This window comes from Oryctolagus cuniculus, chromosome 18 (genome assembly GCF_964237555.1).
Source record: "Oryctolagus cuniculus chromosome 18, mOryCun1.1, whole genome shotgun sequence".
NCBI lineage: Eukaryota > Metazoa > Chordata > Mammalia > Lagomorpha > Leporidae > Oryctolagus > Oryctolagus cuniculus.
The window spans coordinates 2801203-2827880 of NC_091449.1; the positions used below are offsets into that span (position 1 = coordinate 2801203).

Genomic DNA, 26678 nt, shown 5'->3' on the forward strand with positions numbered 1-26678 from the left:
AGCATCTCTTAAAAAGCAAAATATTGTCATAATAGACATCTACATCAATCTAGTGACTTCAAATAAAGCATTTTTCTTGTCAATTAGATTCTCTGTTTTCATCAAAATTAGAATGATCTAACCCACACGATCATACATTGAACAAAATTGGCAACATACGTGTTCTCAAATTCAGCTTCTGCAAGTGAACTTACATAGAAGAGCTCAACTGTGTATACTCTGTTTTAAAAAGAACTCTGATTTTTATTTCTCACATATTGTACACAAGCCGCAAAGAGGGACTGAAAGCTACTATATAGAGTGAACAGCTGATTAGGAAAATGCCCAGTATATAAATCTAGAGTTTTCTCAATAGGTAGCTCAAGCAACCACAACAAAATACTATAGACTGGGTGGCTTACACAAGACAATTTCACTTCTTACTGGAAGCTAGAAGTCCAAAATCAGGGCGTCAACCTGGGCAGATCCTTTTGAGAGCCCTCTTTCTGGTACGAAGATGGCTGCCTTCTCATTGTGTTCTCACATAGTGCAGAAAGACAGCAGGCATCTTGGTGTCTCTCCTTAAAAAGGCACTTCTTCCATAATGAAGATCCCATGCCCATGACCTCATCTAACCCTGTCTCCCAAAAGCCCTATATCCAAATACCGTTGTCACATTGCAGGGGAGGCCTTGCGCGTATAAACTGTGGAGTGGAACAAACATGGAGTCCATAATGCCACATATTCCACCAATTACTTATTGCACAACATCATTATTACACGAAAATATCAAGGTGTATTCATATAAATATAGACAATTTATTTTCAAATGCAAAATAAATAATTTCTCCCTGCTCTAATCTTTGTCATTCTTCAGTACATCCTGGTTATTTTCCTGTTAACCTATGTTGGCCTTGTTAGGTGTTCACACCATGAATAGCATATGTCCTCATGTCCAAGGAGACAGTACAGTGATGTCTCCATTGCTCCACACCACTGTGAGAGCTATATTTACCCATCTAAAGAATCACTCTTTATCCTCACCCACAAATTTCTGTCAAGTGAAAGGGGCACTTGTTTTCCCAAGAAGCTCCATAAATTTGATAGTTCTAGTCCTGAGGAATAGACAAACTCTTCCCTGTGACCCTACATGAGGCTCAAAGCCCCACTGACGAAAAAGGGACTTCACAATTCCACTTTGTTGGCTCTGGCTAATGAAATATCTTTAAAACTACATTGAAAATAAAATATCAGTAATTCTTATCAAATGAGTTGTTTTCATTCACAAAGACTGATCTAATCTTCTAAGCTTGCCTCATTTGATTTTAAATCCTCAGGTCAAAGCAACCAATGATTTTTGTTCTTTGGCTATCAAAGTGGGATACAACATCAATTAGTCCTATATATATAAAATTTATATTATGGACAAGTACAGACAGTCCTTGACTTCGGATGTTTCAACTGGTGATTGTTTAAATTTACAACAGTAGAAAAGTGATAGTTTTCAGTAGAAATTATTCTTCCAATTTAATCTCTTCCTGGGCTAGCAACATGCGGTACAATGTTCTCTCCCGATGCTGGGCTGTAGTGACAAGCTGCAGGTCTCTGTCACCCAGGTGATCATGGGGGTAAACATGATATTCAGTGTTCCATGCTGCTAAGCTGATGTGCAGCAGGTTAGGAGATGCACATTTGCAACATAAGTATAATCACCTCACAATGAATTTACTGGGACATAATTCAAAGACCATCTGTACCTATTTTCACATTTGTTTCTACTTTTGGCTTTACAGATTTAAAAATAAAAAAGCCTTAGGTTTTTCCTTCACAATGTGTATTCTGATGTCGAATCAAAGATGAGCTCCGACTATATGCCTTTCCACATTTACTACACTCATAGGGTTTCTCTGAAGAGTGACTTCTCTGATGTCGAATAAGGTCTGAGCCACTGCTGAAGGCCTTCCCACACTCACTACATTCATAGGGTTTCTCTCCAGTGTGACTTCTTTCGTGTAGAATAAGGGATATGCGCTGACTGAAGGCCTTCCCACATATCTTGCATGTGTATGGCTTCTCTCCAGTGTGAATTCTTTCATGCTGGGCAAGGTGTGCACTCTGGCTAAAGGTCTTCCCACACTGATCACATTCGTACGGTCTATCTTCAGTATGAATTCTCTTATGTCGGGTAAGAGATATTCGATGACTGAAGGCTTTCCCACATTCCTCACACTGATAGGGTTTTTCTCCAGTATGAATTCTCTGATGTTCTGTAAGAAATGACTGGCGGCCAAAAACTTTATTACATTTATTGCATTTGAACGGTTTTTCTTCAGAATGAATATTCTGATGTATTTTAAGGTTTGCAGTTCCAGAAAACATCTTCCCACATTCCTTACATTCAAAGAGCTTCTTTTTCTTTGTATGAACTTTCTGATGTTGAATAAGGGAGGAATGCCTATTGCAGACCCTCTCACATTCGTTGCACCTGTATAGCTTCACCCCATTATGAATTTTTAGATGCAGAATAAGGGTTGAAAGCTGCCTGAAGACCTTCTCACATTTATCACATGAGTAGAGAATCTTTGCAGTGTGAAGTCTTTGATGAAGCATAAGCGGTAAAATCCTATTAAAGGATTTTTCACATTTTCTGCATTTATAAGGATTCTTTAAATGGTGAGTTCTGTGCTGCAGACTCTGACTTAAGGCCTCTTTATTTCCATTGGTTTTCTCTTCAGTATGAATTACTTTATGCCTGACAAGGACTGATTTCTTCTTGAAGCCTCTCCTACATTTATTGCATTTATCTATTTTTCTTCTATTGTGCATTTGCTTATGACCTAAAAAGGATGACACACAACTGAAAACTCTGCCACATGTTTGGCACTGGTGGGCATTCTCAACAATGTGAAATTTGTGATACATACTTAGAGACGGACACAGGCTCAAGGTCTTCCCACAGTCAATGATCTCCCCTCCACCATGAATTCTCTGATGCACACTAAGGGTTGCTTTCTGATTGAAGCTTTCCCCACATTCACCACATTCATAGCTCTTCTTTGTATTATGAATTCTCTGATGAAGAATGAGGGAGGAGATCCGTCTGAAAGCTTTTCTACACGTATTGCACTCATAAGGCCTCTCTCCAGTATGCAAGTTCTGATGAAGTTTAAGAGACAAGCTTCGACTAAAGGTTTCCCCACATTCATTACATTTTAAGGATCTCTTCACCGTATGCTCTTTCTTGGGCTTCATTAAAATTAAATTTTTGTTGCAGTTCCTCTTTCCTGTAGGAACTTTTTGTTGTGGAGAAACTGGTTTCTGATAGATGCTTTGCCCAGATTTGTTGCATTGATTTGAAGGAAACTTCTTGGTCTCACACTTAGACCCTTTATCTAAAAGACAACAAGAAACTAAATATTTTTCTGTGCTGGAAAAATGAAGTTTGTATAACATAAATGCAGTTATCATCATCATCAATCATAATAATTTTAATGTTTCTGCATAGTTTTTTGTCATATTATGGGTTTTACAGAAATATTTAACAACTAAAACAGTAGAATCTGCAATTTGAAAATTAATAAAGGTTTTAGTTATAGAATAAATTTTATACCATCTACCATATTCAATTTCATGGGTTGTTCATTAAATGTTTTTTTGCATTTATTATATTTATTATTATTTTATTATATAAAATTTCCCTAAAACTCTCACTCTCTCCCTCCTTCTCCCTCTCTGTTACTCTGCTTTCAAAAATAAATAAATAAATAAATAAATCTATCTTTAAAAAATAAAAAGTACAAGGGGCCAGTGCTGTGGTGTGGTGCCAGCATCCCATTCTGGAGTGCCACTCTGAGTCTCAGCTGCACTGTTTTGGATCAAGCTTCCTGCCAATGCTCCTGAGAAGGTAGCAGAAGATGGCCCAAATACCTGGGCCCTGCCACACATGTGCAAGACCCAGATGGAGTTCCACACTCCTAGCTCCTAGCTTCTGCCTGGCCCATACCTGGCTATTGTGGCCATCTGGGTAGTGAACCAGTAGATGGACTATTTCTCTCTCTCTCTCTCTCTCTCTCTCTCTCTCTCTCTCTCTCCCCTCTGTGTGTGTGTGTATCTCCCACCTTTCAAATAAACCAAAAAATACTACAACAAACAAACAAAAAAACACTAGATTATACCCTTAAAATGGGTGAAATTTTATGATACATAAATTATGGCTCAATAAACTCGTGAGCTTTTAGAAATGTACTCTTGGGGACAGTGCTGTGGCACAGTGAGTAAAACTACCACCTGAAGGGCCAGCATCCCATATGTGGTTTAAGACCCTGCTGCTCGATTTCCAATCCAGCTCTCTGCTATGGCCTGGGAAAGTAGTAGAAGATGGCCCAAGTTCTTGGGCCCTGGACCCATGTGGGAGACCTGGAAAAAGCTCCTGGCTCCTGGCTTCAGATTGGCACAGCTCCAGCCACTGCAGCCATCTTGGGAGTGAACCAGCGGATGGAAGAGCCCCCCCCCCCCCCCGTAACTCTGCTTTTCAAATAAATAAATCTTTTAAAAAAATCAGAGAAAAATTCAGTATTTAAAAAAAAAAAAAAGAAATGTACTCTTAAAATCAAATCTCAAGGGGCAGGCAATGTGATAGAACAGGTTAGGCTGCTGCTTGGGATGCCCACATCCCATATTGGAATGCTGGTTCAAGTCCTGGCTACTCCACTTCTGATCCAGCTCCCTGCTAATGGCCTGGGAAAAGAAGAATACAGCACAAGTACTTGGGCCCCTGCCACTCAAATGGGAGATCCAGATGAAGTTCCTGGCTCCTGGCTTTGAACTGACTCAGCCCTGCCTGTTGCAGCCACTTGTGGAGTGAACCAGTGAATCCCTCTCTCTGACTTTCAAATAAATAAAATTTATTTGTACCTCTATTTTTATATAAAATTTAAAAATTAAAAAAATCTATTCACACTGAAAACAGGAGTACTGTGACAGAGAGAGACTGAGAGAGGGAGGAAGAGAGGGAGAGACAGAGAGAAATCTTCCATCTGCTGGTTCACTCCCCAAATACTTGCAATGGCCAGGACTGAGTTGACAAAAAGCCATGAGACAGGAACATAATCCAGGTCTCTCACATTAGTGGGAGGAATCTAGTCACTTCAGCCAACCCCTCTACCTCTCCTCTGTCCACATTAGCAGGAAGCTGGAATCAGAAGCTAGAGTCAGGTATGCAACCCACCTACTCCAATTAAATGATGCAGGTGCACTAACCAATAGATTAATCAACTGGCCAAATATCCACCCCAATATAGAGTATTTAAATATTTAGAGGGGTAAACTTTTGTGGCCAGCATTGTAGTACAGCAGGTTAAACAACACCCGCAACACTAACATCCCATATAGGCACTGGTTCAAGTCCCAGCTGCTCCACTTGCAATCCACCTTCCTGTTAATTAGCCTAGGAAAGCATAAGACATAATATATACAGCAAGAGAGAGAGGGGGGAGAGGGGAGAGGGGAGAGGGGAGAGGAGAAGAGGGGAGAGGGGAGAGGGGAGAGGAGGAGAGAAACACCCAATTGGAGTTCCAGACTCCTGGCTTCAGCCTGGCCCAGTCTCAGGTGTTGCGGCCACTTAGGGAGTAAACCAGTGAGTGGAAGATCTCTATCTTTCCATCTCTCTGTCAGTCAAATAAACAAATACATCTTAAAAAATTTTTTCGCCAGCGCCGCAGCTCACTAGGCTAATCCTCCGCCTTGCGGCGCCAGCACACCAGGTTCTAGTCCCGGTCGCCCTCTTCCAGGCCAGCTCTCTGCTGTGGCCCGGGAGTGCAGTGGAGGATGGCCCAAGTCCTTGGGCCCTGCACCCCATGGGAGACCAGGAGAAGTACCTGGCTCCTGCCTTCAGATCAGTGCGGTGCGCCGGCCACAGCACACCGGCCGCAGCAGCCATTAGAGGGTGAACCAACGGCAAAAGGAAGACCTGGCCAGTGCCACGGCTCAATAGGCTAATCCTCTGCCTAGCAGTGCCAGCACACCTGGTTCTAGTCCTGGTCGGGGCACCAGATTCTGTCCCGGTTGCCCCTCTTCCAGGCCAGCTCTCTGCTGTGGCCCGGGAGTGCAGTGGAGGATGGCCCAAGTGCTTGGGCCCTGCACCCCATGGGAGACCAGGAGAAGCTCCTGGCTCCTGGCTCCTGCCTTAGATAGGCGCGGTGCGCCGGCCACAGCGCGCCAGCCGCGCCAGCCATTGGAGGGTGAACTACGGCAAAAGGAAGACCTTTCTCTCTCTCTCTCTCTCTCTGTCTGTCCACTCTGTAAAAAAAAAAAAAAAAAAAAAAAAAAAAAAAAATTTCAAAGGGGCCAGCATTGTGGCATTGCAGGTAAAGCTGCTGTCTGCGGTGGTGGTATCCCAATGGGTACTGGTTCAAGTCCCAGTTGCTCCACTTCTGAACCAAATCCATGCTAATGGCCTGGAAAAGCAATGGAAGATGGCCCAACTGCTGGGGACTCTGCCACCCATATGGGATATGGGAGACCTGGAAGAAGCTCCTGGCTCCTGGCTTTGGCCTGGCCCAGTCCTAACCATTGCAGCCATTTGGAAATGAACCAGCAGATGGACGACCTCTCTACTCTCTCTCTTCCCTTCTCTGTAACTATTCCTTTCAAATAAAGAAATCATTAAAGAATTTTTTTCAAAAAAGGGGGAAAAATCAAACTCAGAGAAGAAGAATAAACCATAAAGAGAAAAGATAAAAAAAAAAAGTAGGCCAAAAAGAATGAATCTATTAATTAACAAAATAGACAAACGTGTAGAGCATAAAAGCCCAAATGATTTAAAATACCTGCTGGTATGGAAGAATGATTATCATCCTGAGTGTGTGGGGCACTACAAACAGAACAGGCTTTAGAGCTCTGACATTCAATCCAGTAGCCACGGGACCTGTGCAGCTACTGATCACTAGAATATAGCTGGTCTGATTTTTTTTTTAAGTTATTTATTTAATTTGAAATGCAGAGCAACAACAAGAAAGGGGGGCAGGGGGTAGATATCTAGAGATATCTTCCATCCACTGGTTCACTCTCCAAATGCCCACCACAGCCAGGTCTGAGCCAGGGCAAAGCCAGGAGTTAGGAACCCTATCCTGGTCTCTCATATGGGAGGCTGGGGCCTAGGCAGTTGGGCCATAAACTGCTGCCTTCCCAAGCACATTAGCAGGAAGCTGAATCAGAAGTGGAGCAGCCAGGATATGAACTGTTACTACGATATGGAATGCTGTCAACGCAAGTAGCAGCTTAACCCACGGAACTACAATGCCAGCCCCAACTGCTCTGGTTTGAGATGCAAGTGTGAAGACTTAGTATTAAAGAAAAGGATGTAAAATATTTTGTAAAAATCTTGATTAAATATTATAGTATTCTGGATATATTGGGTTAAATAAAATACTATTAAAATTTTTTAAAAAAGCTATTTTATGTAGATACTAAAAAGCTTCAATCATATATGTAGTTCACATTTTTTAGAAGATTTTATTTATTTGAAAGGCAGAGTTTCAAAGAGAGGAGGAGAGAAAGGAGGAGAAGGGAGGGGGGCAGGGAGGGGGCAGGGGAGGAAGTGGAAGAGAGTGAGAGAAAAAGGAGAGAGAGGAGAGTGGGGGGGGGGGATGGAGAGAGGGAGGTGTCTTCTATCCGCTGGCTCACTCCCCAGATGGCCCCAATGGCTGGAGCTGGGCCAAGCCAAAGCTAGCAGCCTGGAGCTTCTTTGAAGTCTCTTACATGGGTGCAGGGGCCCAAGCACTTGGGCTTTCACTGCTTTCCCAGGCACATTAGCAGGGAGCTGGATCAGAAGTGGAGCAGCTGGGTCTCAAGCCAGTGGCCATATGGGTGGACAATTAACCTCCTATGCCACAACACCAACCCCTGTAGCTCACATTTGATTTCTATTGCACAACTGTGCTGTAAAGGTAGACTTGGAACCTACTGAAGTGTTAACCATTAACTATATCAGAGTGATAAACTGTTAACTATACTCTTATGCTTTTTAAAATGAATAAAAGTATTTACCTCAAAGGGTTTTTTCTTTTTTGAGAATTACACATAGTAAGTACAAAATCTGTGGTACATACTATATTTCCCTATCTGCCTTTCCAGTATCCAAAACTCTGAGAATTGATGCCTTCTTTTTTCTTATTTTGTTGATGTGTGTAAATCGAAGGGAAACCCCCACTGAATGCAATGAGGATATTCACAGCCTTAATTTAATCGTACTTCATTATGAAGACTACACATACTTTTTTTGTAGAAATATTAGTAGTGTTTGATTTTGGAGTGCTAATCCAGCCTCTCTGGGTATATCATGCAATATTCAGTATTTTTACCTTCATAAAATCTAAACAGATTAATTATGAAATACATCTTGCTCCAAGGATTCTACAGAAGGTTTGTGGACCTGCAGTAGCTTAACATCTAGTAGTAGCTATAATCATAATTCTTAGTAGTAAAGATACCACAGTGTGGCCTAATGGAGAATTTAGGAAGAAAGATAACTGAAGTTTTCATAGTGATACTAATGGCAGCTCCCAAACAAGAGATCTATGATTTATTCTAGAATCCTGGCTGTTCCATATCTCAAAAGTGACATCAGCTCTGCTGGTTTTTCCAACCCTCAAATTCCTGTCTTCTCTTCATCTTTGCAACTTCTTCTATTCAGGATCTCACTCATTCTGAGTTAAATCTAACAAATATCTTTAGCTTATCTCCCTGTCTTCAATCTGAAAGTTCTCTAAACCATGTAATACAAATTAACCCCGGGTGAATTAGCTCAATATTAAAATATAAAACCATTAGAAACAAACTAAAATAATATGGAATATATCCAAAATTCTAGAAGGCAGAATAATTTCTATTCATGAAAACAGCATGAGAAATTACAGTGTGAATGTGAACACCTTCAACCACACAAATGAAAACAATTTTCATATAACCAAAGAGAAAAGCAAGAGGTAAATAAAAATAAAAACAACAGGACAGGATGGAAAATACTTAGAAGTAAAATGTGGTATTGAATGGTTAGTCTTTTCAATGTTAAAGGTCAAGCTCAAGAGAAGAAAAAAGAAGAAAAAAGAAGTCACCAATAGATAGGCAGGGAAAGATAAGCAATTTAAGAAGAAGAAGAAAACCGGAAAACAAACAAATGCCAGTAAATATACACAAAAGATAATAAGGGCCGGTGCTGTGGCACTGGAAGCTGGAATCAGGAGCTGGAGCAGGCATCAAAACAAGACACTTCAATATGGGACAGACATCCTAACCAGCACCTAAACCTACAGGCCAAGTATCCACTCCCAAGAAAACGTTTTAATGACAACATCCAATACTATTAAGTATTAAAATCCAAGTGATACCATACCCCCTTGTTCATGGTGCTTATTTGATAATTCCCCCTTTTCAGTTACACTCATGGCTACTGTGGGGAGCAACTCGGACTAGACTAAGTTACTGGAATTAAGACTTATCCTATGCATCTGCTCTCCCACAATATGGTGCTGGGAGAGGAGGAAACAGCCTCCAGTTCGACCAATAACCTGCAGGAGCTGATCCTGCTCCTGATTGGAGGAGAGCAGCGTACTCGGCGTGTGGGTAGCAGAGTTGGGATTGGTGGAAGAGGACTATAAAGGAGGAGAGAGACAACATGCACCGGGAACATCTAAGGGGAACATCCGGATAACATCTGAGCAGCCCCCGAGAGAGCCAGCCGGCGGTATGCCGCTCCCCCGCAGAAGTGGGGAAAGTGGCAGGGGGCACCGCCCTTCCACAGAGGTGGAAGGATCGGCAGCCAACCCGGGAAGGACCAGCAGCAAACCCGGGAAGGGCAGAGCAGACAAAAGAACAGCGTAGGGTCCTGTGTCGTTCCTCCACGAAGAGGGGGAGCGACATAATGGTGCTGTGACTCGGATAGGAAACCTAGGAGGGAAGAAGCGGGAAAAAGTGGGAAAATATTGGAGAGAGATTAGAGAGAGCCTAGGGGAAAGCCGGACGGAAAAGGTGCCAGAAGAAGCTATCGAAAGCCTAGGCATAGACTCGGATACGGACTGTGGGAAAGAAGTTAGAATTGAAAGCTAGGATTGAAAGTGAAAGTGAAAGCAAGAAGAAACTTAGACTCGGATACAGACTGCAGGGTGAAAGTGAAAGTGAAAGCTAGAAGAAACAGACTCGGATACGGACTGTGGGGAGAAGTCAGGAGAAATGAGAAGGGAATATTGTTGGAAGAAAAGTTAGGAAACATACCAGGTAGAGAAAAATATGTTAGGGAGGATGAAGCCGCGGGGGCAGGCCGAAGCGGAGACGTAAGCTAGGTTGGGATTCATCAAGTCAGCCCGGGGAACAAAAGGCGAAAAACTAAAACCAGAGGCAGAGAGGTAAGCCAGATTGGAATCCGTCAGATTAGCCCGGGGAGCAAAAGACGGGAAGCCAAACCGAAAGGCGGAGACGTAAGCTAGGTTGCATTTCGTCAGGTTAGCCCGGGGAACTTAGACTGAAAACTAAACCAACCGAGAAGAGGAAACGTGAGCCTAGGCCGTGATTCGTGGAAGCCGCCGAGTGCAGAGGGAGCGCGCGGGGCACAAGCGGAGAGAGCGCACGGGGCGTGAGTGGATAGGGTACGCGGGGCTGGCGTGGAGGCCATGGTGCGGGCGCGAAGGGCACAGAGACCACGGAGCGCGCGCGAAGCCGGGAAGCCGCGCAGATGAGAGAAGCGCGGGCTGAAGCTGCGCAGAGCCGGGAAGCCGCCGCGGGGCAAGGCGCCGAGAAGCCGCCTCGGGGCGGGCGCCAGGAAGCCACAGGGATAAGAGAAACAGAAGTATAGAAGTAAAATGAGAGAAATAGGAATGCTGGCAGATAGAAGTAAAATAGGAGAAATAGGAATGCCCGGAAATAGAGAAATAGAGAAAAATAAGGCCTCCCCACAACACGGCAATGAGAGAGCTTGGATTCGGTCTGCCTGGTTAGTAAGACGATAAGCACCTGCAGGCAGTATGCGCCGCAGGTCACCGAAGAAAGGCACGAATCAACATCAATAAGTCTCCCCACAATACAGCAATAAGAAGGCTCGGATTCAGTTTGCCTGATTGGTAGGGCTTGTAAGCACCTGCAGGCAGTTCTAGCAGAGCAGAGCATGCGCTGCAGGGCACCGAACACAGGCACGCATCAGCGCCTAAAAACCTCACAACATGGCGAAGAGAGGACCCGGATTCAGTTTGCCTGATTGGTAGGGCTTGTAAGCACCTGTGGGCAACTCTAGCAAGCAGAGCAGAGTGTGTGCCACGGGGCACCGAAGACAGGCGCGTATCAATGCCAAAAAATAAAAAGAAAGGGGGAACTGTGGGGAGCAGCTCGGACTAGACTAAGTTACTGGAATTAAGACTTATTCTATGCATCTGCTCTCCCACAATATGGTGCTGGGAGAGGAGGAAACAGCCTCCAGTTCGACCAATAACCTGCAGGAGCTGATCCTGCTCCTGATTGCAGGAGAGCAGCGTACTCGGCGTGTGGGTAGCAGAGTTGGGATTGGTGGAAGAGGACTATAAAGGAGGAGAGAGACAACATGCACCGGGAACATCTAAGGGGAACATCCGGATAACATCTGAGCAGCCCCCGAGAGAGCCAGCCGGCGGTATGCCGCTCCCCCGCAGAAGTGGGGAAAGTGGCAGGGGGCACCGCTCTTCCATGGAGGTAGAAGGATCGGCAGCCAACCCGGGAAGGACCAGCAGCAAACCCAGGAAGGGCCGAGCAGACAAAAGAACAGCGTAGGGTCCTGTGTCGTTCCTCCACGAAGAGGGGGAGTGACAGCTACAATTTATTATTGTGGAAAGACAGAAAGCAAGACAGTACATGGAAAGGCTAATGGGCAAATTCCAGAGAAAACCAGGTACAAGCTTCCAGGAACCATGTCCCCGTGAAGTTACACAGTCTGTGCTTCATTCAGCCAGAAATAAATTGTGACAACATGTGTGAAATGTTGTCTACTAGTAAAGCTCATTGGAGAGTCAGTGTGCAGAATTTGTACTGAAGCTGGCAATTTGACAATTCTGAGAAGCAATTTAGCAGTGTCTGTAGTCTAAAAAGTGGCTGTACCCTTTGGTCCAGCAATCCCATTTCTGGGACTCAATAGTATAGAAAAAAGATAAAATAATTTACATAAGTATGTTGATTTTAATAGAATAAATTAGAATCTAAATGAAAAATGAAATACAAGAAATCACTAATAGAGTATTTTTACTGGGGCCAGTGCTGTGGCATAGTAGGTTAAGCCTCTGTATGTGGTACCCCCATAATTGTGCCAGTTACTGTCCCAGTCACCCCTCTTCTGATCCAGCTCTCTTGTTATGGCCTGGCAAAGCAACAGAAGATGGCCCAATTACCCCTGCACCCACGTGGGAGACCCAGAAGAAACCCTTGGCTCCTGTGATCAGCCCAGCTCTGGCCATTGCAGCCATTTGGGGAGTGAACTAGTGGACAGAAGACTTCTCTCTCATTCTCTCTGCCTCTGCCTCTCTGTAACTCTGCCTTCCAAATAAATAAATAAATAAATAAATAAATCTAAAAAAGAAAGAATATTTCTACTAAAACAAAATGTGAATAAATGAATATATGAACTTTATGATAAAAAAAAAACAGTGCAAATCAGTTTTATGAAATAAACCAGTTATCAGTGATAACTATGTTCACTCTTTTGGTCTTTTTCTAAATTTTACATAATGTGGCTACATTTCTTCTGTAACTTAAGATATTCTGCTAAAGGCTATCTCTTCTCCTCTCCTGTCGCAATGAAGACATTGTGTTTGCACCATGCTGCCATCTGAAGTCTTCCTATTACACACCCCTTAGAACCCTGAAGTCACACGTCAACTGCCAGAGTTGGTGGCCTTTCCTCCCAGCTTACACCATGTAGTTGACACTGTCTCCTAGCACGGCATGTCCCACGTCCAAAAAGAAATACTATCGCCTAGTCCCACATCCAGAGTATGTTAAACAAACACATAAAAGAATCCATAAATTGACCATCTGTATTATTTAGCTTTTTGTGACTACAACAAAATATCTACAGCAGGCCACTTTATAAAGAAAAGAGATACATTTTGGCTCATGGTTCCAGAGGTCAGTGGTCCAAGATGGGTAGGCCTCTTGTGTTTGGCCTCTAGTGATGGCAGTCTCACTGGCAAAGTCCCAAGGTGGTACAGAGTACCACATGGCAAGAGACAGGGAGTGTGTATGTCTATGTCTTTTCTTCTTACAACATTATCAAGATTCAAGCACAGCGGCTCTACTTTAAAGTTCTAATCCAACAAGAACCACTTTCCAAAAGTCCCACTTTGTAGCTACTTTTAATTGAAAAAAGTTTCTACTTTCTTAACACCATTAACACGTGACTTTGGGGACTAAACTCTTGAGTTCAATATTCAAATCATAGCACCAACCAAAGAGGAATTTTATGTGTAAAGGGAAAATATCCTTGCAAAGTAGCTGAAAAAAAATTATGGAAAATTTTTTTAAAAGAATTAAGAAAATAATGCAAATTTGAACATTATCATAATTACTATAATCATCAGAGGTCAACAATATCCTCTCTGAAGGGAAATATGAGAGCAGACACCCAGTGAGGTGGTAATGAGGATGAGGGTGAAAAGAGCTGAGACCCGGCCAGTGCCATGGCTCACTAGGTTAATCCTCCATCTGCAGTGCCAGCATCCCATATGGGCGCCAATTTCTAGTCCCAGTTGCTCCTCTTCCAGGCCAGCTCTCTGCTGTGGCCCGGGAGGGCAGCGGAGGATGGTCCAAGTGCTTGGGCCCCTGCACCCACATGGGAGACCAGGAGGAAGCGCCTGGCTCCTGGCTCCGGATTGGCATAGCTCCAGCAGTAGCAGCCATTTGGGGGAGCGAACCAATGGAAGGAAGACCTTTCTCTCTCTCTCTCTCTCTCTAACTCTATCTGGCAAATAAAAAAAAAAAAAAAAAAAAAAAAAGGAAGAGCTGAGACCATCAGACCATCAGCTGGGCTTCAATCCTGACTCCAGTGCCACTACCTAACAAGGTGACCTCAGCCAGCTCACTGAAACTCTCTGAGCATCAATTTGCTCCTCACACCACACACCATAATAGCAGTCCATACCTCACGAGGCTGCTGGAAGGAACCTGTGCTTAGAAATGGACCAACACCTCGTTAGGACTGACTAATGTTGATATTCTCCCTTTAAGGACTCATTCTGAAGAGACAGACACTCTACACAGGCCTGGAGTTCTGCAGTCTGTGTGGGAGCTCTCATACGATGTCAAGAGGCTGCCCTCACATTGCCTCTTACACAGAATTCCCATTTGCACACTGCAACAGAATGAATGTTATACCCTCCCAAAATTCGTATGTTGAAACATTTTTAAAAAGATATATTTATTTATTTAAAAGGCAGTCATCATGGGAGAGGATGGGATTTTCCATCTGCTGGCTCACTTCCCAAATGGCCAGGACTAAGCCAGGAGGCAGGAACTCCATCTAGGTCTCTCACATAAGTAGTAGGAATCCAAGTACTTGAGCCACCTTCCACTGCTTTCCCAAGTGCATCAGTAGGCAGCTAGATTGGAAGCAGAGCAGCTGGCACTCGAACCAGTGCTCTGACAGTGGCTTAACCCACCATACCACAATGCCAGCCTCCGTATGTTGAAATCTTAACTCCCAAGGCCATGGAATGAGGACGTGGGGGCCTTTGGAGGTGATTGAAGTCATGAGGTTCCACCCTCGTGAATGGGATTAGCACCCTTACAGAAAAGGCCCCATGGGAGAACATGCGCCACTATGGGTTCAATTGCCACTTGGGACACCTGCATCCCACATTGGAGTGCCAGTTCAAGTCCTGGCTACTCTGCTTCTGGTTCAGCTTCCAGCCAAGGCATCCTGGGAGGCAGATGATGGTTCAAGTGTGTGGGGAGCAACCCGGACTGGACTGAGTTACTGGAATTAAGACTTATTCTATGCATCTGCTCTCCCACAATATGGCGCTGAGAAGGGAAACAGCTTCTACACAGCTGCCTCCAGTTCAACCAATAAACTGTGGGACCTGCTCCTGATTGGAGGAGAGCAGCGTACTCGGCGTGTGGGTAGCAGAGTTGGGATTGGTGGAAGAGGACTATAAAGGAGGAGAGAGACGGCATGCACCAGGAACATCTAAGGGGAACATCTAAGGGGAACACCTGTGCAGCCCCCAAGAGAGCCGGCCGGCGGTGTGCCGCTCCCCTGCGGAAGTGGGGAATGTGGCCAGGGGGAACCGCCCTTCCACGGAGGTGGAGGGGATAGTAGCCAACCCGGGAAGAACCAGCAGCAAACCCGGGGAGGGCCGAGCAGACGAAAGAACAGCGCAGGGTCCTGTGTCGTTCCTCCACGAAGAGGGGGAGCGACACAAGTGGGTGAGTTCTTACCACCCATGTGGGAAACCTGGATAGAGTACTAGACTCCTGGCTTCAGCCTGAGCCAGCCCTTGCTGTTGTGGCCATTTGGGGGTGTGAACCAGCAGATGGAAGATGTCTCTCCCTTTCTCTCTGTTGCTCTGCCTTTCAAGCAAATGAAAACAAATAAACTTGAAAAGAGGCACTACAGAGCTCCTTGGCCTCTTTCACCATGTGGGAAACATGAACCTGGAAATCACTAAACACTAAATTAATATACAACTGGATCTTGGACTTCCAGTGCCCATGACTGTGAGAGGCAAATTTCTCTTGTTTAGAAACCATGCGGTGTATGGTTTTCTGTTATAGTAAGACATAGCTTTGGTTCTCTGTCACTCACCAGGGCCACGGTGTCTTCTCAACAGCTCCACCATCCAGGGTGCCTTCCCTTTCTCTAATAAGGTGATGACATTTGGTCTCCGAAAGGAAAGACCTGCAAACAGGACAAACATGGAGACTGACAAGATGTGAGCACCACGGAAGTTAGAGCCAAACCCAGTGTCAACGGGTTTTATCAGCATAACGTAAGCACACAGGACAGGAAGGGCAGGTGGAGAATGGGGAGTGTTATGCTGTGATGTGTAACATGAAATATATACTGGGTTTTCATCCCTGCCTCATGGCACACAGCTCCCAAATTCCTTAGGCTCTTCAAAGTGATAGGGGCATCTTTGTAGGCTAATGAGTAATTGGTGGTCAAGGCCCATGAGCACCCTCAGCATGGGCTGGTTGTCTGTGAAACAACCTTGTGATTAAAGGGTGGGAAGCTTTATCCCCCTCTGACCTCCTAAGATGGGAGAGGGACTAGAGACTGAACTGATCACCAAGGGCCAATGGCTGTAATCAAACATAATGAAACCTCCACAAATCCAAAATGCTCTCCAAACCTTCTGGCTCCTGGCTTTGAATTGGTGCAGCTTCAGCTGTTACAGCCATTTGGGGAGTGAACCAGAGGATAGAAGACCTTTCTCTCTGTCTCTCCCTCTCTCTCTCTCTGTAATTCTACCTCTCAAATAAATAAAATCTTAAAAAACAAAAAAGAAAAGAAAAAAACCTTTCAAGCAATGTCTTCATGTTTCTAAAGTTACACATACAGCCAACATTGTGGCACAGTAGATTAAGCTGCTGCCTGCGTCAGTATTCCATAGGAGCACTGGTTTGAGTCCCTGTTGCTCCACTTCCAATCCTTGTCTCTGCTAATGCACTCGGGAAAGCAGTGGAAGATGGCCCAAATGCTTGGGCCCCTTCTATCCTTGAAGGAGACCTGGATGGAGCTTCAGGATCTTGGCTTTGGCCTGGCCTATCCCTAGCTCCAGCAGCCACCTGGGAGTGAACCAGTGGATGAGATCTATTTATCTATCTATCTAACCTCCCCCACCCCGACACACACCCATAATGTTGCCTTTCAAATAAATAAATAAATCTTTTTTAAAAAAAGTTACACATAGAATTTTCATATGACTTAACAATTCCACTCTTAGGTATCTACCCAAGAAAAATGAAAACAAATACACACACAAAAACTAGTACTTGAATATTCACAGCAGTGTGTTCACAATAGCCAGAGAGTGGAAACCACTCAAATGCCCATCAGTAGATGAACTGATAAAAAAAAAAAAGTGACCTAGCCACACAGTGTAATATTATTCATCAATGAAAAGGAATGAGGTACATACTCCAATGTGGGTAACCTCAAAAACATTATGGTAAGTGAAAGAAGCCATATATTTATGATTCCATTTGTAAACATCTAGAACAGGCAACCCTACAGCGACAGAAAGTAGACTGCTGGTTGTCTAATTTGGGGGAATGAGGGAATGAAAAGTAACAGCTAAGGGGTTATCAGTGTCTTCTGAGGGAAGTGGAGGAGAGGGGCAGGGAGGGAGAGTGCCCTGGTCTACTGTTTTACTACTCAAATGCCTGAAATGGCCAGGGCTAGGCAGGGAAAAGATGGAAGCCAGGAACACATTCCAGATAATGGCAGGGACCCAATTACTTAAGCCATCATCGCTGCTTCCTAGGGTCTATATTATCTGGAAGTAGGAGTCAGAAGCCACAGCTAAAAAACTGAATCCATGCACTGTGATACAGGATGCAAGCAACTTAACTGTAGGGAGAAACATCCACTCTGAAAATTTTCTAAGACCGCAATGATGGATGCACAACTCCAAATATACTAAAAACCAGTGAAGTATATATTTCATACAAGGGGATTGTACAGTATGTGACTTACAGCTCAATGGGACTATTAAAAACACACAAACTGGAGTAACTTCTGTATACCAGGCTGGACCAGACCTGACTGACATACCCCTGGACAGGCTAGTTCTAGATTAAGGGGCAGGAAAGCCTTACCGAGGGAAACCAGGTTCTGGTAGTTCTCCAACATGACTTCTTCATACAAATCCTTCTGAATGGGACTCAGCCATTCCCATTCCTCCTGGGAGAAGTAGATGGCCAAGTCTCCAAATGTCACTGGTGCCTGAAATGTAAAGTCACATGTCCAGTCCTACCATGAGTTTGTGTTTTCACACAGCTGAAAAAAAACAGTGAACTCATCTCAAACATGGAATCTTTTGAGGTTCGAAGACCAAAAAGGGCAAGTGTATTAAATAAAGTTAAGTACAATACAATGTGATTTGTGTAGCTGTTATTAAAGATTATGTTGCATAAAAGCACAGCAACTTGGACCTATTGGGCATTTACAAAGTTACTGTACTTTTCTAAGCACCCAACTGTCCTGGCTCATTTAGTGCTCATGCTAACCAACAAAGAAACACTAACAACAGAATCAGAGTGATGATACAGGTGACAAACCGAAGCCCAGCGAGATGAGGCAACTGACTGAAGACCTTACAGCTAGCAACTGGTGAGCTGGGGTTCAACCCGGACAATCTGGTTCCCAACTCAAGCTGCTAATCACATACTCTCTAAAGATCATGTGACCATGGTAGAAAAGGGTCTCAGCAAGTGTAATTAGTTACCAACCAGTTGATCCTAACTTAGGCACATTACCCTGAACTCGACCTGGCTGGCTTGCCTACTCATTGTTGCTGGTTTAAAGGCAGGAAAAAGGGATCACAAGGAAAGCATGAGAAGAACTGAATTCTGCCAAAAACCAGCATGCATGGAAGAGGACCCCAAGTGAGAACACAGCCAGTTGACACCCTGATTTCATTGGAGACCTGACTAAACCACGGTGCCTGTACCCTGACCCATGAAATTGCACAAGAAATGTATACTGTTCTGAGCTGTAGAAATTATGGTAAATTTGTTATAGCAGCAAGAGGAAACCAATGCACAGAATTTGGAAGGCAAATGTGTTTCTTTCAGGAAACTGAATTAAAGGCGCCTATTCTGGAAAAGTACTTGATCATCTCTAGTGGTGAGGCTCACTGGTCTCAGGAGACTGACCCTGCCCTCACTGCCCTGGCTCCATTCAATAGAAGGACTGTGCAGTGCTAGCTAGACAGAGCTCCATGCAAATATGGGTTCATAAGAAGCAGCAAGCGACATGACAGCATTAAGCATGGAGCAAACATGGAATGTCCCTGCCTCAGCAGGTCCCATCTCGGCATGTACCCCGCTACGCGCACACACACACAGAAATCACAGGGGCTCTTGGCCCTCCAGGAATAGCATTTATCCCAGCCTGGACAGATTCCTGGAAATGAAAAAAAAAGGCAGGTGGTCATGCACACACTGAGGGGGGACAGAGAAAGGACTGCTGGTGGCTTCCTGGGCTGCTGGGCCCTTCTCAGCTCCCATCCTCTATGGTGACAGGAGAAAACCAGGGACCAGGGGTTGGTGGGCGCCCAATGGGCAGGAAGTCTCCAAAACTGGACAGCAAATGCCCCACATATTACAGGGTAAGATAAAATGCTCCTGAAGAAAGAGGAATCACCACTTACCTTGGATTTCAATTTCCCTCGTACTACAGGCATTCTTCCCTCCCCCTTGAAGGTCCACATTTGGAGAGGAGCAGTGTCCAGGAGGGCAGGGCTGGGGACAAGAGAGATCATGAGGTCCTCTCCTGTGGGTGGTCCCAGAGTCTCCAGACCTCTCAGCTGGACACATATGTGCGTGCATGCATACATACAAACAGAAGCCAGAACACCTGGCGCTTTCCTGTGCTCTCCTGGGGTCAGATAAGGGCACAGTCAACATACTGAGTTCCTAAGATTACAATAGGCTACTGATCAGGAGACAAAAGAGCAATGCGCACACCTGGCCATCCATCGGACAACTATTTACTGATTGTCTGTTGGGAACCAGGTGCTGGGAGACCAGAGTTGGAAAACGTCAAATCCAAGCACCTTACACGTCAGCAGGGAGAAGCGAGTCCATACAGAGTACAGGCATAGCTGAAGTTATCCCTATGAAGGAAGGGAGACGGAGTGGCAGGTCAGTCAGGGAAGGCCTCTGCAGGGCGGCAGTAGTGGGCTGAGGTCCAAATGGAGTGTGAGCCACGATGGTGAGGGCAAGAGCATCTGGGCAGAGGCACCGCAGGTGCACAGGTCCTGTGGCGTGGGCAGGTTTGGGTGTGGAAGCAAGCCAGGAGGTGGGGGCGAGAGAGGCCAGGGCAGGAAGAGGGTGGCGATCAGTGTGGATCTGACAGCAACCGTGACAAGACATCGCGGGGAGAAGAGGGGGAGAGCTGAGCAGAGGAGTGACACAATTCCACTTAACTTCCCACACAGCTCTTTGGGGTGGCTATGCGGCAAATAAACTGCGCGTTGCGAGGAGGAAAGGCGGGAGCAAACACTGAAGGGAGGCCCACTAGACAGCTGTGCTTAAATCTGGGGGTCGGGGGGCTGGCGCTGCGGCAGGAGGGCTGAGCCACGAGCCCTGGTCGGTGGTCAGCGAGAACCAGCTACACGCCGACACAGCGCTCGCTAACTGCGTGCCGGGCTCCGGATCCCAGCGCGGCCCCCCGCCACCCCCAGGCGGTGAGCTTTTCTCCTTCACCCGGGAAGAAAGCCTCCAACAACCGGGCGGTTTCCGTTTCCCGGAGCGGCCGCTCGGAATTCTCCTCAGGGGACCCGGTCTGCAGTGCCAGCGAGCACGGGGACCCCCGCGCGCTGACCCACGCCGCGCCAGCCCCTCTCCCTCACTCACCACACACCCACCCACCTTCCTTCTCCCGCAGGCGCGCCGTGACGCACACACACAGGCCGACTCCGCGGCGCCCCGCACCTCACGCCCGGAGCGCACCTCACGCCCGGAGCGCACCACACCGGCGCGGGGTCCCGGGGAACAACGCGTCAGCACGCAGAGGCGCCCCACAGGGCACTCGCACAACCCAGCGCAAAAGCAAACCCCAGGCGGCCGCCGGACCACGGCGCCAGCCGCTCACCTCCGTCCTCGCAGTCCGAGCGCCCGGGAAAACCCACGCAACCAGCCCGGCAGCTGCCCCGCGGCGCGGCGCCCCTTGCGCCTGCGCACTCCCTTCCGGGACCCCCGAGCCCCAAGCGCCGGCCCCGCCCCTCCCACGCGCAACACGTAGGCGGACGCACGGCCCCGCCCCCAGGGCGGTCCCGGACGCGCGAGGCCCCGCCCCCAAACAAGCCCCACGCGGAGCGCCAGCGCCAGCCCTCGCCGCTCCCGGAAGTGGCCCCGGGACTGAGGCGTCGCCCTCCTCACGCGTGACAGCCTGCCGCGGCGCGAGGACACACGCTCAGGCCCTCTTCGTACGCACGCACCCAACAGCCCCAGCAGCCCTTGCTGCGGACCCCACGGCTCTGCCCTGCCTGGAGCCGACGCGGACCCGCACGCCCGCGCATGCGCACCACGAACTCAGCCTGTGACTCCCAGGAGCCTTCGGGGTAAGGCGCGGCTACGGGCCGCCGCGCTCTGACCTGCCGGTGAGGTTCCGCGGGCCGCGCCGGCTGTGAGCCGTCGGGTCCGGAGACCAGGCGACCCCGGAGAGGGGCGGAGGGGCGTTCCTGCAGGCCGGGAGTAAGGACTGTCGCCGGCGCCTTGATAGAATGAGAAGCCGCAGCAGCCTTTGCGGCTCCTGGACTACATTTCCCAGAAGCCCTCGCGGCCCGCGGCTGCGCCGGGCGGTGTTGCGCCTGCGCGGCCGGTGGGCCGACTGGCGGCCTTGCGGATGAGGCGACTCCGAGGATGGACGCGAGGAGGTGGGGAGGGTCCGGAGGCGCCTACCGCGAAGGCCTTTGAAGTGACCGTGGCGAGATTATGAGTCTCGTGCGAGCAGGTGTGAGCTGTGGCCCCGCTTGGGCTGCCGAAACTGTGGCGGGTTGTGACTGCGGGGGTATGGGGGGGTCTACAATGCGGCTGCTACGTTCGGGATCGTATTTTACCCGATACTACACATTATTTGAGCTTCCAGGATTTTCTCTACCTCCCGATTTCACTGGAGGTGAAGGGTGCGTGTTTTAGGAGCTCAGGTATGGAATGGCTAAGTGCTGCCATCGGTAAAATCGGCATTTTTCTCTCGTAAGTGTCCCAGGCCTTTATTTGTGGCGTGAGCTGGTGGATGGGCGCTCTCCACCACCGTCTCTGTATCTGCTTCTGAAACAAGCAAACGAAAATGAATAAATAACCATCACAGTCAGCGAAATAGGAGGCGAGCAGTAAATATGTGCAAACATCCAGTCAGAACAAAGTCAGTAGCTAGTGGGCCGTGGACCGCAGCCAGCTTCGGCTTCAAGGTGTGTTCACCAGCAGTTCCCATGCCTAAACAACAGGTGCTTTCCACATGAATTGGGGTTTCTTGAAAAGTCTCTCAAGAGAGACGAACTCTGGGTCTCGATCCACTTTGCTGGAGATTTATGGTAGCTCCCCCGTCTCCCACAGTCCTGTTGACGCCCTGTCTGACCCCCGGCCGGTCTCCCTTGCAGCTTCTGCCGGGCGCCTCCTGGAGCTCAGTTTGAGAAAGCGGTGGGGAAGCAGCTGCACTTCTGCGTTTGTTCGAGCAATAGCTGGATGTGGCCAGCAGGTGGCAGCCAGCGTCTGTGTTCTACGTCTCCCTTGAGGCCCTCAGATCCGGGGTGGAAGAATTACATGACCTGAAGGGTGGGTTTCAAAGCTGCTTACTGGCCGGGGAGGAGGTGGGAGGCCAAGGGCAGGACTCTGTGTCCTGGGCCTCGGGGAGACACCCAAACTAATGTGGAAACCATAACAAAACTGGGCTAAATACCCCTCTCCTTAGGAGCTTGCCTGAGGAATTTTGTAACTGAAAGGGTTTTTTTTTCAATGTTAAACATTTTTTATTTGGAGTAATTTTATATTCACAGAGAAGTTGTAATGATGGTATAGAGAGCTCCTGTATATCCCTAACCCCACCTCTCCTATTATTCATAGCTCATGTCATCACAATATTTTTGCCGAACTAAAATGTTAACATTGGTACAATAGATTCAAAAGGCTTCCATAGCCTAGGCAGCTCATGTCAAGAGCCTGGGGTGACCACTGACGTCATACGTAAGCGTGTTAACTGTTAAATTAACAACAGGACTCACTGTGTGCTAGCTTTCCATGCAGGATCTCTGTCCTCAAAGAGTTGTATTATGAGAGTTAACAGTAAAATTTGTTCTCAAAGATTTATCTCATTCTAGTGTATTAAATGGAGGATGTTCTTATGCCTAGCTACTGACTTCTGCACTGGATGTTTTTACATATTTACTGCTCGCCTCCTATTTCGGTGACTGTGATGGTTATTTATTCATTTTCGTTTGCTTGTTTCAGAAGGCTTGGGTTACGGGTAGAAACTGGCTGTTTAGTTCAATTGAAATTTAAAATTGACACATTCAGTTATTGGACAGGTATTTTGGAGCAGTTTAGAACTGTGACTCTACTCTTCCACTGTAAATTCTGTGTTCCATAATTTGAAGAAAATTTAGCATTCAAATTGAGATGTGCCATAAGGAAGAAATACACGCTTAATACAGATTTGATACAAAAAGAATATAATTGACCTAATTAATAATTTTTAAATCTCTTACATATTGGAAGGATAATTTTGAATATTTTTAGTTAAATCATATATTATTTAAATTGCTTAATCTGTGGGGTTTTTTTTTTTTTTTTTTTTTTTTTTTTTTTTGGACAGGCAGAGTTAGAGAGACAGAGAGAAAGGTCTTCCTTTTCCGTTGGTTCGCCCCCAAGTGGCCATGGCCGGCGCACTCCAATCCAAAGTCAGGAGCCAGGTGCTTCCTCCTGGGCTCCCATGCTGGTGCAGGGCCCAAGCACTTGGGCCATCCTCCATTGCACTCCCAGGCCACAGCAGAGAGCTGGACTGGAAGAGGAGCAACTGGGACAGAACTGGCACCCCAACCAGGACTAGAACCTAGGGTGCTGGTGCCACAGGCAGAGGAATAGCCTAGTGAGCCGTGGTGCCTGCCTTGTTTTTTTTTTTTTATGTGGCTTTTAGTTTATAACAGCTGTGGCTCCCATTAAATTTTTTTTAAAAGATTAATTTTATTTATTTGAAAGTCAGAGTTAGAAGGCCGGCACCACAGCTCACTAGGCTAATCCTCCGCCTGCGGCGCCAGCACACCGGGTTCTAGTCCCAGTCGGGGCACCGGATTCTGTCCCGGTTGCCCCTCTTCCAGGCCAGCTCTCTGCTGTGGCCAGGGAGTGCAGTGGAGGATGGCCCAGGTGCTTGGGCCCTGCACCCGCATGGGAGACCAGGAGAAGCACCTGGCTCCTGCCATTGGATCAGCGTGGTGCACGGGCCGCAGCAGCCATTGGAGGGTGAACCAACGGCAAAAGGAAGACCTTTCTCCCTCTCTCTCTCACTGTCCACTCTGCCTGTCAAAAAAAAAGAGAGAGGGAGAGGGAGAGGCCTTCCATCTGCTGGTTCACCCCTCCGATGGCCGCAACGACCGGAGCTGCACCCTTCTGAAGCCAGGAACCAGGAGCTTCCTTCGGGTCTCCCACACAGCTTAGGGGCCCAAGGACTTGGCCCATCTCCCACTGCTTTTCCAGGCCATGCAGACAGCTGGATTGGAAGAGGAGCAGCCGGGTCTTGAACTGGCACCCATAAGGGATGCCGGCGCTGCAGGCCAGGGCTTTAACCTGCTGTGCCACAGTGCCAGCCCCTCCCATTAGATTTTTATTAGACAATACCACCCCAGATAATATAATTAACCTTAATTGAGAACATACTGTGGGCTCTCTTTGTTTACTTTGTGCTGCTGTAACAGAGTAATTCATGCTGGGTAATTTATAAAGAGGAGAGGTTTATTCTTTCACAGTTCTGGAGGCTTGGGAGCCAAGAGAAAGGGGCCGGCGTCATGTGTCGGCTTTCCTGCTGCGCTTTCACAGGGCGGAGGTAGAAAGGCTCTTTTTCTAGCATTCATCCCCTCATGCCCTGAACACCTCCCAAAAGTCTCCACCTCCAACACTGTGCCACTGGGGAGTAGGTTCCTCCCCTCCCCTCCCCTCCCCTGCCCTGCCCTGCCCTGCCTTCCCTCCCCTCCCCTCCCCTCCCTTCCCTTCCCTTCCCTTCCCTTCCCTTCCCTTCCCTTCTTTAAATACATATAGGTTTATTTGTTTATTTGAAGAAATTACACAGAGAGAGAAGGAGATGCAGAGAGGTCTTCCATCCGATGGTTCTCTCCCCAGTTGGCCGCAACGGCCAGAGCTGCGCCAATCAGGAGACAGGAGCTTCTTCCAGGTCTCCCACACGGGTGCAGGGGCCCAAGGACTTGGGCCATCTTCCACTGCTTTCCCAGACCATAGCAGAGAGCTGGATCGGAAGTGGAGCAGCCAGGATTTGAACCGGCGCCCATATGCGATGCCAGCGCTTCATTCCAGGGCATTAACCCGCTGCACCACAGTGCTGGCCTCAAGGGGAGTAGGTTTCTGAAACATGAATGTGGGGGGACACATTCGGATAATAGCAGTGCCAAGCATTATGTTGTATAACTATTATCTCATTCAAACCTTAACCCTGTGAGGTTGACTCAGTAGAATCTCTCTCTCTGAGACTTCACTATTTTTTTTTTTTAATATTTACCTTCATGGCCTCATTAGCTCATAGGCTGAATTTTTTTTTCAGAGTTATTTATTTATTCGAATGTCAGAGTTACACAAAGAAAGAAGGAGAAGTTGGGGCACTGCAGGTGGCAGCTTTAACTGCTATGCCACAGCTCCGGCCCCAAACCTGACTTTCTATGTGATCTCTGGATTCTCCAGCACCTTTGTAAAACATACCTGTGGATGTGGAGGGCTCAGCTAATGCCCATGGCTAGCATAACGCTTATCCAGTAAGCCTGCATCCTCTCACACCTGCCTTCCTTCTGTCAGTTCAGTTGTGTGATTACCAAGAGCAGGTTGTATTTTATTCCCAATTTTTCATGCTAATAGGATCTGTTTCAGTTAGGTAATACAATTAACTAACATAAACCATGAAAATATAGAGTACATAGGTGAATAACTACTTTTTTTTTTCAGGGGCAGAGTTACAGACAGAGAGAAGGAGAGACAGAGAGAGATGTCTTCCATCTGCTGCAATGGCAGGAGCTGGGCCAATCCAAATCCAGGAGCCAGGAGCTTCTTCCAGGTCTCCCATGCAGGTACAGGGGCCCAAACACGTGGGCCATCTTCTGCTGCTTTCCCAGGCCACCAGCAGAGAGCTAGATCAGAAGAGGAGCAGTTGGGACACAAACCAGTGCCCATATGAGATGCTGGTGCCACAGGCGAAGGCCTATTACACCAACAGCACCAGCCCTAGGAATTACTTTCATTGAAATAAACTTAAGTGATTGGGGAAGACAAGTTAAAGGCCAGTCATTAATAAAAATAATGGAAAAAATGTGTTAAATTCAAATTGCCAAGATAGGCACAAAAATGAGATTTTCCTCTTTTTAGCCTAAAAAGTTGCTGGGGCTGGCACTGTGGAATAAGCAGGTTAAGCCACCACCTGCTGTGCCAGCATTTCCATATGGGTCCTGGTTGCCCAACTTCAGATCCAGCTCCCTGCTAATGCACCTGGGAAAGCAGCAGAGGATGGCCCAAGTCCTTGGGTCCTTGCACCCATGTGAGACCCAGAGGAAGCTTCTGGCTCAGCCCTAGCCATTGCAGACATTTGGGGAGGAAACCAGCAATTAGAAGAGCGCTCGCTCGCTCGCTCTCTCTCTCTAACTCTGCCTTTTAAGTAAATAAAAGGGTTCTGTTTTCAAATTGCTTTACATGAAAGCCTGTGTTCCTGCTCCCTGTTTAGGGGACTAACTGGAAATTGCAAGTCCATAGACCCC

At 47.0% G+C, this 26678-nt stretch overlaps 1 protein-coding gene and 1 long non-coding RNA gene across 22 annotated transcripts; one reads left to right on the forward strand and one right to left on the reverse strand.

The window, feature by feature from the left end:
• Positions 1 to 221: 221 nt before the first annotated feature.
• Positions 222 to 21439, reverse strand: ZNF667 (zinc finger protein 667). Of its 21 annotated transcripts, none has more exons than XM_070063439.1 (6): positions 21156 to 21243; positions 19770 to 19829; positions 19365 to 19455; positions 17809 to 17935; positions 15794 to 15886; positions 222 to 3371 (listed from the first exon to the last, which is right to left on the reverse strand). In XM_070063439.1, the coding sequence occupies exons 3-6, from the start codon at positions 19422 to 19424 to the stop codon at positions 1792 to 1794; spliced, it is 1860 nt and encodes a 619-aa protein (XP_069919540.1). In that variant the 5' UTR covers positions 19425 to 19455; positions 19770 to 19829; positions 21156 to 21243; the 3' UTR covers positions 222 to 1791. The 21 variants fall into 21 exon arrangements, with proteins under 21 accessions (XP_069919540.1, XP_051693126.2, XP_069919530.1 ...); XM_051837166.2 differs by having other exon boundaries at positions 15794 to 15910; positions 21156 to 21217; XM_070063429.1 differs by having other exon boundaries at positions 19681 to 19829; positions 21156 to 21212.
• A 62-nt stretch (positions 21440 to 21501) lies between these two features.
• On the forward strand, positions 21502 to 23063 carry LOC138846769 (uncharacterized). Its single transcript, XR_011384308.1, has 2 exons — positions 21502 to 21670; positions 22317 to 23063. It is a non-coding gene; the product is annotated as an uncharacterized lncRNA (long non-coding RNA).
• The last annotated feature ends 3615 nt before the right edge of the window (positions 23064 to 26678 follow it).